The 14,091-nt window shown below is 35.0% G+C and overlaps 1 protein-coding gene across 20 annotated transcripts in view; it reads left to right on the top strand.

Annotated features, from left to right (window-relative positions):
- RBFOX1 (RNA binding fox-1 homolog 1) overlaps positions 1–14,091 on the top strand; it is an 861,472-nt gene that overhangs the window by 258,585 nt on the left and 588,796 nt on the right. For all 20 annotated transcript variants that reach the window (XM_040574360.1, XM_040574366.1, XM_040574385.1 and 17 more), the window contains one exon: positions 11,209–11,256. In XM_040574360.1, the coding sequence (XP_040430294.1) occupies positions 11,209–11,256 (48 nt within the window). Of the gene's footprint in view, positions 1–11,208; positions 11,257–14,091 lie in introns of those variants that run through there.

A 14,091-nucleotide genomic window follows, 5' to 3' on the forward strand; every position in this document is an offset into this window, starting at 1 on the left:
AGTATTAGTTTTAGTTCTAGTTTTAGTATTAGGGTAATTTTTTTATATAGTTATTGAATTGTGCATGAAATACCCATGATATCATTTTCTAGGTGGATTTAGACTCTTAAAGTTTCCGTTGCGCTTCCAAATTGTTTTAACAACAGCAGTCAGTTGTTGATAAAGTAGTTGCTGGGAGTGACAGCTGAGAACAGGTATTTTTACTTTTGAAGATACTAGATGGGAATTAGGTAAAGCATGGTGAGCTGAAACCTTCAAAAGACGTGCACACTTGGGTAGTGAAGTTCATGTGTTGTTTTTTTTGTCAGTTTTTTTTTTTTGGTGGTTGCTTTTTTTTTTTTTTTTTCAGAATTGCAGGAGGTCTGAGGACAAGAGGAGTTAATGTATGCCTTATCTGTTGTTTGATTATTGTCCTCTAGAGTCTTTTATAACTTTGACATGGTCTTCTGGAAATTGGTCTTTTGAAGCTTTATTTATAAATTATTATTTTAAACATTAGCATTCTAAAGTGGCCTGTACAGGCAGTATTTTGTGAAATAGCTGTGATATAGAATCTCAGTGTTCATGTTGTTTAGGTAGAAAACTCTGTACTGCATCTGCTGTTCTGAAGGTTATTTCAATCTCTTAAACATCAACTTGATGTTGGCTTTACTATATCATTACACCATGTCAAGAAGTGGATCTTTCCTGCCTGATATAGTGAACATGATGTTAGTAGTATGAAACAATCTGGTATAATTTAATAAATATTATTATTTGATTATCATCGCATAATGTCATAGAACACATCTCTCTGGCTGCATCATTAATAATCGCTAGGCAGAGCAGTGTAAATGGTGATGATTACCTTCAGTATTTGTATTGCAAAATTGGATGCTGTTTTAGATTTGTTACTTTGAGTAAATTAAAAGCAATGCAGAAATATCATATTTAATTAGTTTAAAAAGTCAAAAATTCACAGGAAGTGAAAAGGTACTTTATAGTTACTGGGAATTTAAAGCTACAGAAACAAGGAAACAAAACTGGTAGTGAATTTTAGATTATTTTACTTGAAAGTTCTTCATTATCAATCAGTTTTTTGTGTCTCTTAAAATGTATACCAGTTATGACTATAATTTCACAGCACTCTGAGAACTCCAAAGGGAAATAACAGAACTTACTACATTTTCTTCTGTAAACATTGGTCATCCTAACAACTTTGTTTTGTTATAGTAGTTTCATTATTTTTACTTTGGGATTTATTATATTTCTTTCATGAGTCAATAGCTCATGCAAGAGACATTTTATGTGACTCAAATGTTTTTAAGGGTAACCTTTATGTGCATGAACTGTCATATGTTTAAAAAGAAAACTGAAAATAAGGCTATATAAAAGCAGCAACCAAAAACTGCATGTCTCTTCCTAACATTATACTAATGCATCCATGATTTTTCTACAATTGAGAATTACCAGCAATTTATCTTAAAAATGCATTTAATACTTTCTATTTTCATAAAAAATATATTAGTTTTAACTGCTAAATCCATATTTTTGTATCATCCTTTCAGTCTTAACTATTGAAAAGCAGTGAAGTATGTTTTGAAGAATACCAGCTCTATTTTAGTAATAGATACTGCCATAAACTTTTTGTTGTTTTGTTGTTTATGTCCAGCTATGACAAGACATAACAGTATTTTGTAGTTAATAGCTATATGAACAGCAAAATAAGGAACATGTATTACTTGTCAGCCTATGTTCTATACTCCCATCTTGGTTGAAATGATAGCAGGATTGATTAGTTTTTGTTGCTAAAACTAAGGATTCATAGAGAGATTGTGGCTATTTTTCCTCTATGCTTCAGAATTTGCATTCAGTCTTTAAAGGGAAAAACAAAACAAAAAAACCCACCCTTTCAGAATTTATTAGGATAATAAATCTTAAATAGATCTAGCAAAAAGAACGTAGTTCAAAAAATTGATCAGGTTGAATAAAACTGTATTAACCTGCCTCATAAAGAAAGAGGGAGAAATGTATCTTTCTGCTATAATGTGATTCTAACAGCTTTTTAGTTGAAGGGAAATGTCTGCAGTTACACTTACTGTCGGTTGAAAATAATTCATCAAGGAAGTGTTCTGAATTGAGAAGCACTGCCATTTGTGCTCTATCAAAAATTGGTTTTGATGTAATCAATTTTTTAGAACTTGCAACTGATGTACTGGTTCTATTTTACTTTTAAATTGTGCAGCTTAGATATTATTCAGTATTCATGTTTGGGTAACTTGATTAAACTAGAAAAAAAAATTACAAAAAGTCTATAATGTGCAAACAAACAACAACTGAAAACATACTAATCAATCCTTTCGTAATTTGTCTCAACCAGTACTGAGACAGAACTGTCCTTCTGCAAAATATGCCAGGGCTGTTTGTTCTTAGTGAACATGTTCTGGGCACGTTAGTATTTACGTGGGCCTTAGCATCTCTTTTGGGGGGGAAACAGCCAAGAAAAAATGGAAGGAATAATTCTCATCTGTATACTTACTTCAAAAGTTATGTGTATGTTGGTACTGAGGCATTGATGTGGAAGGTAAAGACTGAATTTCTGCATGCTCGTGAAGAAGAGCATGTGCTGGAGATGCTAGGTGCTGATGGATGTTGAGCAGTAATACATCCATGGCACTGACATTCCTCATCCCTGCTTATTTTCCTTAGCAGGCTTCAATTCCGTGTTGTCTTAGCTTCTTTTTAGGGGCACTGTGACTAAGTGTAGTTCATCAGCCTTTCAGTGCTCTCATTTGATCAGTGCCTTTTTTTGCCAATTTATGACCTTCCTAAAAAGATTAGGAATAGAATTGGGTTCTGATGTCTTCGTTACTACATAGACTGGCAGGTACTTACAAGGAAACTGGTCTTGTATACCTTAGATCGGGCATAGAAGCAGGAAAATAGATCACATCTCAGTCACTTTCTTCTTGACAGTAATTACTAAAAAGTATGAAAATAAATCAGTGCCATTGCCACTCTATAATCTATAAACTTGCAGTCTATTTAAATTCCTTATTTCTCTTGGATGTTAAAGGATTTTAAAGCAATAACTGTACTCATCAGAGCTTCTTTTTAATTTGCCTATTAACATATAGCCTTTTGGATGCAGTCTTCACTCATGCGTTTGCTACCATGTTCTTAATCAGTGTCAGCATAGACACTGCTACGTCAGGAGTGTTACGTATAGAAAACTTAAGTGTTTAGTTGCTGTTCAAACTGGTAACTTTAATATAAATTTTCATTGCCATCTTTTAAAAAGATTTAATATTTGCTAACCCCTAAATTTCAGTCTTAACCTGATGTTTTTCAAGTTTTGAGCAGCAAATTCCTAGATACTTCTGCATGATAAATTAATCTCTTGAAATAATATGCATTTTTTTCCTAAAATGCTGCATATTTTTGTTGTTTTGTGCAGTTATGATCTAAGGGCATAGACAGAAGGTAAACTCAGAAGTGGTGGGTTGTTGTTTTTTTTTTTTTTTTTTTTTCCCCACTGGACTAATGAAAACATGTTTGAAGAAATTGGATGAACTGAGGCACAGGAAGGGTTGTTTCTCTGCAGTGAAGACTTATGTGTCTCTGCATAAGAGTGTAATTAAGAAAAGGACAAATAAATCAAGGGTAAGAAAATGAAAATAATTGGGAGAATCTCATATGCCCAAGTCCGTTTGCTTTATCAGCAAGCAGATATGTACAAGTTCCTTCAAACATGTTTATATTAATGACAAAAGTCAAGCTTTTCATCTGTCAAGAAGTTTTCAGCTCTTGGTAGCTTTGAAAATCGCAAATGAACACAAACAAAACTCTGGAATCAGATGAGAGATTGGGTTATCTACTTTCACAGCCGGGCGGTGGGTGGATGTGTGGGAAGGGCACATGTTGGAGTTGCTTCAGATGTACATTAAAAATACAGCAGTATTTTTACATACAGTTTTTGTGTTTTTTTTTTAGTATAAAATTTCTCAGTTCAGTATCCCAACAATCCTTTAAACCTTCTCTCTCTACTTTTACCTAGAAACAAAAAGAGTAAGCTCCCCAAAGACTGAGAAACTTTTAGATCACTGATCAGATGGATTTCTTTTTGGACTCCAGACAAACAGCCCTGAGAATAACAACAGGGAAAGATTCAGATGACCCAGTCTTCTGCTCTGTGCTTATAGCTTGTTAGAAAGAGGCCTCTGTTGCTTCAGAAACGTTAGTAGATGGAGATAAAGCTATTGCTTTCATTAATACAACTCTTTTCTTATACTTTTGACATGGCAGCTTTTGAAACCATTGGAATCCTGGGACTGGTTTCTTAATGTGATGAGGCTTGTGCATGATTCCTTCAGTTGCTAGGGATGAACTTAGTAAAGACTTGAATGGCACATACTAAGGTTTCATTTTCCATTTCTTTTCTCCTTCAGTAAGTATTATTGCATGCCCGCAGCTTCTCTGGGCAGCCTGGGCCAGGGCCTCATCACCCTCAGACTAAAGAACTTCTTCCTAATATCTGATCTAAATCTACCCTTTTTTAGTTTAAAACCATTACTCCTTGTCCTGTTACAACCCCCGCGACAAAGAGTCCCTCCCCAACTTTCTTGTAAGCCCCCTTTTGGAAGACCGCAAACCAATAACCCAGAGTTTGAATGAGTGCTTTTGCAAATATTTCTACAATTCTTTTGTTTAACATTGGGTTACCTTTATGTATGCTTTAGTCATCCAAAGGAACCGGCTCCACTTCATAGATTTTTAAATCTGATAATACCCTTTTATTTCTCATTCTGCAGCATTTTAGAAAATTGGAAAACAGTGTTATGAAGCAATGGCCTAATTTGTTTTAGCGCTTGTTGGGATGCCAAGGATGTGTGTAAAATACCTGACCAACCTGGTCAGTGTAATAGATTTATCTATCATAGGAAAGTTGAGCAAGATTTCAAGAGGTTATTTGCTTCCACCTACTGGCCATTCCTGATATTACAGACAAAACCAACAGGCAATACTTTAAAACTTCCAGTGTCTCATTTTTCCTCCTTCAGATACAGGCAATGGGAGTAGTGTGTGTACATACGAATTCTCTTTGCTGTATGCATTTCATTACTTTCAAATGAAAAAAAAATAGCAATTGAAGTAACTCTTCTAAAGTTTCTAAACCTGTACACTTTAATTTTTTTCCCTTGTTTTTGTTGTTGTTCTTTTGTTTGTTTGAAGATTTTGTTTTGAGTATTATGATAGAGAAGTAGTGGGAAGATTTTGGATAGCAGGAGGACAACAAACTAAAAAATGTTTGATAAAGGATGATATGATAAAGGCATGCACAAGTATTATTTATGTTAGCATGAGTAGTGGTTAGTTGGGGACATTGATTTCTCTATTTCTATTTGCTGTTCAAGAAGTAAACTTAAATATATAATTGCAGAAGCCATATAAAATAATTGTGTGGAGGTTTCTACTGCATCCTAAAGCCAAAATATCATCCAGAGTCACGCTATCACTAATGATTACTTTTACTTTCTAGATCTTTCCTTTTACTTCTCTTCAGTAACATGTGTGTAATGCTAATGCAGAATGAAGGTGCTAGAGAGATTTCCCAAGGGCCTAGTATATTAAACTTTAAATTTCCTGAAATGTATGAATCATCAAAAAGAGTAAAATTGGGATGAGGGAATGGAGTCTTCTCAGGAATGAAATGGGTGTCACATCTGGTGTATTCTGTACTATGCACTTTCAGTATATCTTGCTGTCAAGTTATCTAAATCAGTTGTTGTCCCCAAACAGGCACTGAAAAACAGTATGTGCCTATTGTTCTCACTTTTCTCTCTGGTAAGCTACAGTACTCAGTACAACCAAAAATTTAATACCAGTTGGTCACTAAGGGAACTAAATCTGATAAATGTTGGTAGGACACTTTAAGGCTACCTTTCAGAACTCCGTGCCTACAAACACAGAGATGAGTATAGTTTCACCACCCCAGTTACTGGAATTGTACTGTTAACATATGCGGCAGCATCCCTTATGGCTCTTCGTTCAAGTTGTGTTTGTCCTTTGCTGCTCCTGATACACTGCATAAAGCCTTGTTTTGTTTCCTTGCAGCTACCCAACAAAACAGGCAAAATAGGCAATTTCCTTCTGTGCTGTCAAATCAATATTCAAAACTAGAGCTCTTAATATGTTTATAGTATTATAATTTAATTGGCTGTTAAGCAGTGACACCTAGTTTAAAAAAAAAAGTGATGGTTTAAACTGAAATGGATGAGAGTTTTCTATTTTAATGATAGTGTATGTCTATAATTCATTCTTTCCACGTTTCCCATGAAATATCCCGTGAAGTGTTCTATTACATAATTTGTCTAAAATACAAATTCTTCAGGAGGAACAAATTTTGCTGGTGTTTTAACCTTAATATGAAAGAATGTAAAAGGAAGTGTCTAAAATACTGTTCAATTCTCTACGATTTTACACTTGCTTTACAAAAACTGTATTACTTAGTCTCAATTCACACAGCAGGGAGATTTGCAATACACCTTTCAAAATGACAACACTTTGTTGTTTTGCACTTACAGAGAGTGGCATAGATATCTCCCAGAGAAGAACATTCTGATTTTTTTTTTTTTTTTTACTTCTTACTCTGTATTTAACAGATGATTCATTTCAATGTATTTTTTTTCAAGTTTAATTTCCATGTATGTTTTTATTTAAATGATGTAATGATGTATACTGAAATGTTTATATTTAAAAATAAATATTTTTGAAGCCAGTTACTTGACTGGTTTAAAGAATTATACCACTAACCATTTCATAAAAATCGGTTTGTTTTGCTTGAGCAGTTAGAGGTTTACATATGCTTGCACATCCCTAACATGAAATGCTCAGGTCACTCAAGGAAAACTTCTGAGATCAGGTACAATGGGTAATAAGGTGGTGGATTGCATATGTTCAGAAAAGACTTGATTGTAGACTTCCTAGAAATATCAAGCATACAACAAGAGTTGCTTTTATGAAACAACTTGTTTCTGCAGCAGTGACTTTTTTTCCAATGAGTCCAACATAATTCAGGAACCTGAATTCCATGTTTTCCAGAATCCATTTCCTTGCTCAGGCTCTTAAAATGTTGTGTGTAGCTTTGTGACAAACCAACTGTACTATCCAAGTAAAAACTTGATAAAATAAGTGTGACAACAATAAATTGAATAATCTTTGAAAGACAGTGGATGTGTTGCTTGTGCCAGATGGTTTCCTTTTTGCCAGTAGTGTGGTCTTCCACGGGAAGTGGGAAGTTCTTTGTTGCCTGTTTCTTATTTTGCACCTGCCACAACTGTACTTTATGAATGTATGGACCCCTCTATCAGTATGACCTACTGTTGTTTTTGAATATAAATTTATTGGAAATTACAGCTTATTATTCAGCTAATAATTTTGCAAATTACTGCTTTTAGAAGAGACTGATTCTCTGCTGTTGTTCGTTCTTCACCTACTGCACTGATTTCTTTCAGTGATATTAAAAATATAGAATTTGTTAGGTATGTTTTCTTAAGCCTCTTTAATCTCTTTTTTTTTTTTCAGGAAAAAAGGTATAATAATACCATACGTGGTACTGCTGACAAATTGCTTTTTCACTGCTTTCATGTGGCTAACCACTTTGGAATGAGGATTCCTGAATTCTCCTTTAGTTCTTTAGGGACCCAGTCAGTATCCTTAGTTATCGTTTATCAGAACATATACACTGTGATTTGTTAGGGTTTCACCATTAAAGAAAGATCCTGTTCAGGAATTTGAGCTTTTTAGGGTGTTATACGTTAAACAGTTGTTACAGGCTGGATTGTTATCTAATAATAAGACTGAAGCATGCTTGTCAAAAATGGTTTAGGAAATATTTTAAAATTAATATTTGGAATACAGAAACAAAACATAAGTGGAGCTTTTTTTTTTTTGTGTGTGTGTGTGCATTTATCCTTGTGCCAAAGTCTAAATTCAGGTCTCTTGAAGACACAGCAACTATTTCTTCACCCTAATATGACTTCACTTAATTTCAAAGATAAGCAAATACTTCTGTCTTGTCATCAACATCCTGTAACACTGAAAACATACTTAAGTAGATTTCATTGCTAATGACGCAATGGTTAATTTTTAAATAATGCTTCCCATATATTTAGATCGAACAGCAAACACTGTGAAACAAAATGATTATCTAAAAGTCATGCAACAGTTCAGGGATAAAACTTCAGCCTACATCTTTCCCTTATGGCTGGCATCAGCTAACTTCCAGGCGCTTTGCTTCAATTCCTATCGCAGCACCGAGTGTCTCAGCTAGGTTGGTCTCAGCTGTTCTCAGAAGGGCTGCCCCGTGCTTAGTTTGTACCTTTTGCCTTACTGGACATAGGCAGTCATGTAAGGTAAACTGTGCTGGGAGGAAGATGGGGTTTGCTTTACCCGCATAAAACTGCATGTTTTGCTTCACATTGAATAAGAAATGCTATGTGGTGGTTTCACACTGGTAGGCAGATAAGCACCACACCAACTGCTCTCTCATTCTTCAGTAGGATAGGGGAGAAAATGTGATGGAAAACCCCCATGGGCGGCAGCTCCCCCCAGACCCCCTGCTCCTGCGTGGGCTCCTCTCCATGGGCTGCAGCTCTGGCCCGGGGCCTGCTCCTGCGGGGGCTCTCCATGGGTCGCAGCCTCCTCCAGGCCACATCCACCTACTGGGGACTCCTCCACAGGCTGCAGTGTGGAGATCTGCCCCATGTGGGACCCATGGGCTGCAGGGGGACAGCCTGCTCCACCAGGGGCCTCTCCACAGGCCGCAGGGGAACTTCTGCCCCATGCCTGGAGCACCTCCTCCACTCCTCCTGCACGGCTGTGGGTGTCTGCAGGGCTGGTTCTCTCACCTTTCCTCACCCCTCTCTCCCAGCTGCTGTAGCACAGCAGTTGTATTTTTTTTTTCTCTCCTTTTCTTCAGTCTGCTCTCCAAAAGTCCAACCAGCATTACTCACAGCGCAGCTCTGGCCAGCGGTGGGTCCCTTTGGAGCTGGCTGGCTCTGCTCTGGCATGGGGCAGCTGCTGGGCTCCTCTCACAGGGGCCATCCCTGCAGCCTCCTGCTACCAAAGCCGTCCCACCTAAACCCAATACAGTTTAGGAGCACATATTTCTTAAAAATTGCTTATAATGGGCATTAACGACGACAAAATATCAAATTAACATAGTCTCTAGCTAGTAGAAAGGATCATGCTGTTAGTTCTTCAGCAAGGTATGCCGATCATATTGAGTGTTCATAATAACTATAGCTGGAATTAGATAGAAACTCTTTTATTCCACGTTTAGTTAATTTAGGTCAGTTTAATTTAGTATGCAAGATAGAGCCACTGTTGTCCTTGGCGATTTAAAAGATCTAATTCATTTTTTGGTTAACCAACAAATATGTTGGGGAATGTTTCGTTATTTCCAAAGCACTTTTAAAAAAAAAAAAGGGAATTGCAACCAAGCCGGCCTGTAGGCTGGTAGTATTTCCTTATCCGCAAAATGGGAGGAGAAGCATGGCAGGCTGCCAGGAAGCCACACCTGAAAGAAAATTTTTGAGTATTACATTCCACAAATACAGCTTGGTTTCCCAGCAAAAGTATTTTGAATGAAAGGTATGTTTGACAAACTGATTCACGTGATGCATAAAACTAGCTAGAATAACAAAGATTATTTTGTTGGAAATATGCTGCTTGAGGAGTGACAGAGAATAGGATATGCCTAATGAAAACGTCTTTAATATATCTTGCTGTGAATAAAAATAATTTTTCAGGAAACCTTGATTCATCTTACTTGACTTCGATTTTCTTTTTTTAATCTTTTATGGGTATATGGCTTAGGTAAGAAGACTTTGATGTTGAAATAATATCAGTCCTTCATTTAAGATGAATAGGCATGGTCCTGAGGAAACACAGCATCGTTATTTAATTTTTCATTTTCAATGGAAACTACTATTAGCTGTCAGTCTTAAATTTGTGGTTTGGGATTTATGTAACAAGTAACTCTAGCTAATAATTCAAAAGCTGATGAGAGTAGTTCTAGCTTCAGTAAGAGGCTGTGGAATGACTTACTTTTAACAAACAAAATTGGACCTCATATCTGTGCCATTTTTTTCTAACAGAAATCTTCAAAGTTGCAGTATGTAAGCAAAATTACCTTCCAAGAATACCATCACAAGAAAAGTGAAGTTAAAAACGAAGAAGAAACATAATAGGTCACGTTAATCTTGTCTACAATCTAATGGCTTGAAATATATGTGGTTTATTCAATTTTCAGGGATAACTTCTTGTACAAAGGGATAAAATGAAGAAAGAAATGCCTTTATTTTGTGATTTTTTTTTTGTGATATATTGTGATATTCTTTGTGATAACAATTCTCTCTACATGTCTTCAGAAAAAGAGAACATATTCTCTGTTCATCTACTAGCAAAATCCTGACTGTTTAATGAGAGTCAAAATGCCTTAGGAATAAAAGAAACATGTTTTGGGTGTCATTAGATTTAAGATCATTAGTTTGATTCTTGAAGTCCAAGTTATATGCGTGTGTATATATACTATATATATATATTTATATAAAATAGATGCTTGAGTATTCTTGTATTTTTCAGTGGGGAATGACACAAATATCTTCAACCTATCCAGTAGTCCATAAGTATAAATATGGACTATGTATTACAGTTTTCAGACCAGGAAACACAATAATACATTGTCAATTTTAGAGTCCTAGTTAGCACTTTAGTTAACAGACAGAAGTTTGAGCATTTATTTATCCTCTTAAGCTGACAATGATCTTACCTTTAAAAATCTTTGTTACCAACAGTAATAAAATAGAAAAGAAAAAAAAAGTAAACAATTACATTTTATCAAGATGCAATTGGAAAAAAAAAACTTACACTTTACAGAGATCTTATCTTGTGAACTATACTATATTGAAAAAAGTTTTTTTTTTCAATCCTATCTTTCAGTTGACAACACATCTGCTTCTAATGAAGTTTAATAAACCTTCCTTAAAGCTGTAATACTAAATATTATACCTTTAAAGGTACTGTGAATACAAAAATAATACAGTAATATAAAATAGGTTGAGAAACCCGTTTTTCAGACTTTGATGCCTTTTCTTCATTTGGAGTTACTCTTACAGCCCTGAAGAATGTGCTTTGTGACACAGTCTTCTCTGTTTGTCTTTTCAGGATATTAAATCAGAGTGCAATTCCTGTGTAGAAACTGAGGACAGAAAAGTAAGTTGCTTGTTTAAATGTAATTTATGTCAGGCCAGTCTAGTAAGTATTTCTTTGATTGGTTTATGTTTCCAATTTAGCTATGTGAAATTATTTTAAGTTGTTTTATGTATGTGTGTTAAAGTTTCCTAACAATGCCTTACCTAATGTAGTTGTATTTTAACTTCAAATGGTATAAAACACCCTTACTCTATTGAATGTGCTTCCATTAGAAATATACCTAGTTGTTCAGAAGAGAATTATAACCTTACTTTTGTGAAACTATGAATGGCCTAAAAGACAATTGCACTTGCTATTCTTAATTTCATTAATAGCAAAATTACTGCATGATGTCTTTCATGATAATGCTGGCATACCAAGTTAAATATTCTTAAAATAGCAAGATAAGGGCTACTTCCTCTTGCTTGTTAAGCAATGTTTGATATTGATTTCTTTTCCTTCTAAATGGTTGCAGTCTAGAAAAAAAAAAAAAGCTCTTATATTATTTCCAGTTTTATTGTTAGTGAGTATAAAAAGTGTATTCTGTTCTGTTCTTTGCCTTGTTAGCTTGTTTTATACTACATTATGGCATGTATACTTGAAAATACCTGAAAAAAGTACATTTTTGATTTAGATTCTTAAATTGAAGTGTTATCAATTTCCACTCAAAAGTGAGAGATGTGGAAAGCTGCCTTCTAGCACTAACAGTTTCATACTCTCAAGTTATGTTTTGAAACAGCAGGGTTTTATGTTTAATTTAACATCATGTTAACTGTGCCATTATGTGTAAAATCAATGTTCTACTACTCAAATTTCCAAAAGTTCTTTGTTTTTGAACTTCTTTTGGCTTCTGAATCTTTCCATGATTATTCAGTGACTTCTCATTTCCTTAATGATAATCAAGTTCTTTTTGTTGTAAAAATGAAATTTTATTAATTGTCATCCCAGATGCATTTGAGTTGTTCATGATAGCACACATGTTATAAAATACTGTTATTCAGGTCTGACATAAAACGATGTTGAAGTTACTGCAGGAAAGCAAGATTCATTTGCTTTGTTATGTGATGGAAGTTCTTCAGAATTTCAATGATTTTCAAAATTTTCAGGAATGAAGAGAGGAAATGGAGTTAGACAAAAACATACTGAGAATTCAATTATGATAATAAAATGTGAATATAATTAAAATAGAATGTATGTCATGTCTTAAATGCCTATCAGCTGTTACTAGTCTCTGATTATTGAAGTCCACTATAAAATTTAAGGAATTCTCCTTGTTATTTACACTCCTACTGTTTTTTTCAGCTCACTGGGAGGTTTGTTTGTTGTTTTCTTTTTTTTCTTAAATGCATTGTAGTAAATGAAAATATTATTTTTTTCTCTTTTACTTACTTTATGCCTTCCATAAACCCTATTTTCCTTTGTTAATATCTTCAATTTTATTCTTTTTTTTTTTTTTTTGGTGAAATTCCCAAGTTTCTCCTGCTTTTTATGTAAGATTCCTTTCTTAGGCTTCATTAAGTTTGAACTGCTGATAAGTTATGCCTTCTCATATCTTATGCAGTTTGTTCCATTATTTTCTCAAGCATTTTGCAGAGATATAGTGAGCTGAATGAAGGTTCATATATTCGTGCATTCATGCACTTCTACTGGAAACCTTAAACTTGAAGCTGGAATCTAGTTCTAGATTACTAAATCTATATAGTATATCTCCGTGTGTCAGCAAGTAACTGAGTTTGTGAAAGTGTCAACTACATGACATAATTTAAAATCTCTAAAATTAGATGGTACTCATTACTGTGAAACTCAGGCCATTTACACTTCAGGTTCCGAGCAATAGCTTTTATGAAACTAGGTGTTTAAATTTAAGTGCATGCTGTTTGATATTCTGCTAAAACACAGTTTGGGACCTTACTTTCTAAACACCAGAATCTGACTTTTCTTAGTGTGGATAGTAGCTTCTGAAACTGCACAACCAAATGGTTATTTTTATTGCTTCAATAATGGGAAAAGTTATCACAAGCCTGACAAACTTTGGACTGTAGTATAATTAATTTATTAGTTATATTTCCTTTTTTTTTTTTTTTTAACTGCAGCTTTCATTTTATAGAGCAGATGCACTAGTAGTTCCCAGAAATTTTTTTTTCCCCTCTCCATGCTCGAAGATAAGATGATTTCTACCTCAGTATAAATGATAGGAGTCATATACATGATACTTGGCCTTGGTTGAGTGGTCTCCTAAGGAGCTAGCGTTCTTCAGTGACTCAGGCCATGGAGACTAACCAAGCTGTCAGACCCCAGAAAGAGGCAGTTACCCCCTCTGTTCACATCCTGCAGTACAGAATATGTGGTCTGCCTTTTTCTATGACAACACAGTACTAGGCAACTGAAGTGAAACAAAGAGCATGAGATTCCCATGTTATCCTATGCCTTGTTGCTTAGCTGGCCTATTTTCATCACTTCCCTTTCCGTTCTTGTTCTTAAAAGCAGTGGCAGTGAAGATGAGCTGGTGGTCAGAGGGTCTCCAAACATACTGTGAATCTTGAAGATTCTTTAAGGTATCACTAAAGTTGAAAATCTGGAGATTATCAACATTACAGTGCTGAGTGCTATGACTTTCTCATCCTTGTGACTCTAAATACTGATGTGCACAGACACGTGCCTTCAGTACTGCAGGCTTTTAAGTGACCTTGCCTCAGTAATCGCTGAAGTAATAAAAAAGTATGTGACATTTGCTAAGTTTAGGGCATTGGCTTGTTTTTTGACTTGCTAAAAATACAGTTCTTATCAAAAACCAATAACCTGCTCAGTGTTCTAGCTTGCAAATGCAGAAACTACAATTTACATAGAGAATTGTCT

The sequence above is a fragment of the Cygnus olor genome, chromosome 15 (genome assembly GCF_009769625.2).
Source record: "Cygnus olor isolate bCygOlo1 chromosome 15, bCygOlo1.pri.v2, whole genome shotgun sequence".
Taxonomy (NCBI): domain Eukaryota; kingdom Metazoa; phylum Chordata; class Aves; order Anseriformes; family Anatidae; genus Cygnus; species Cygnus olor.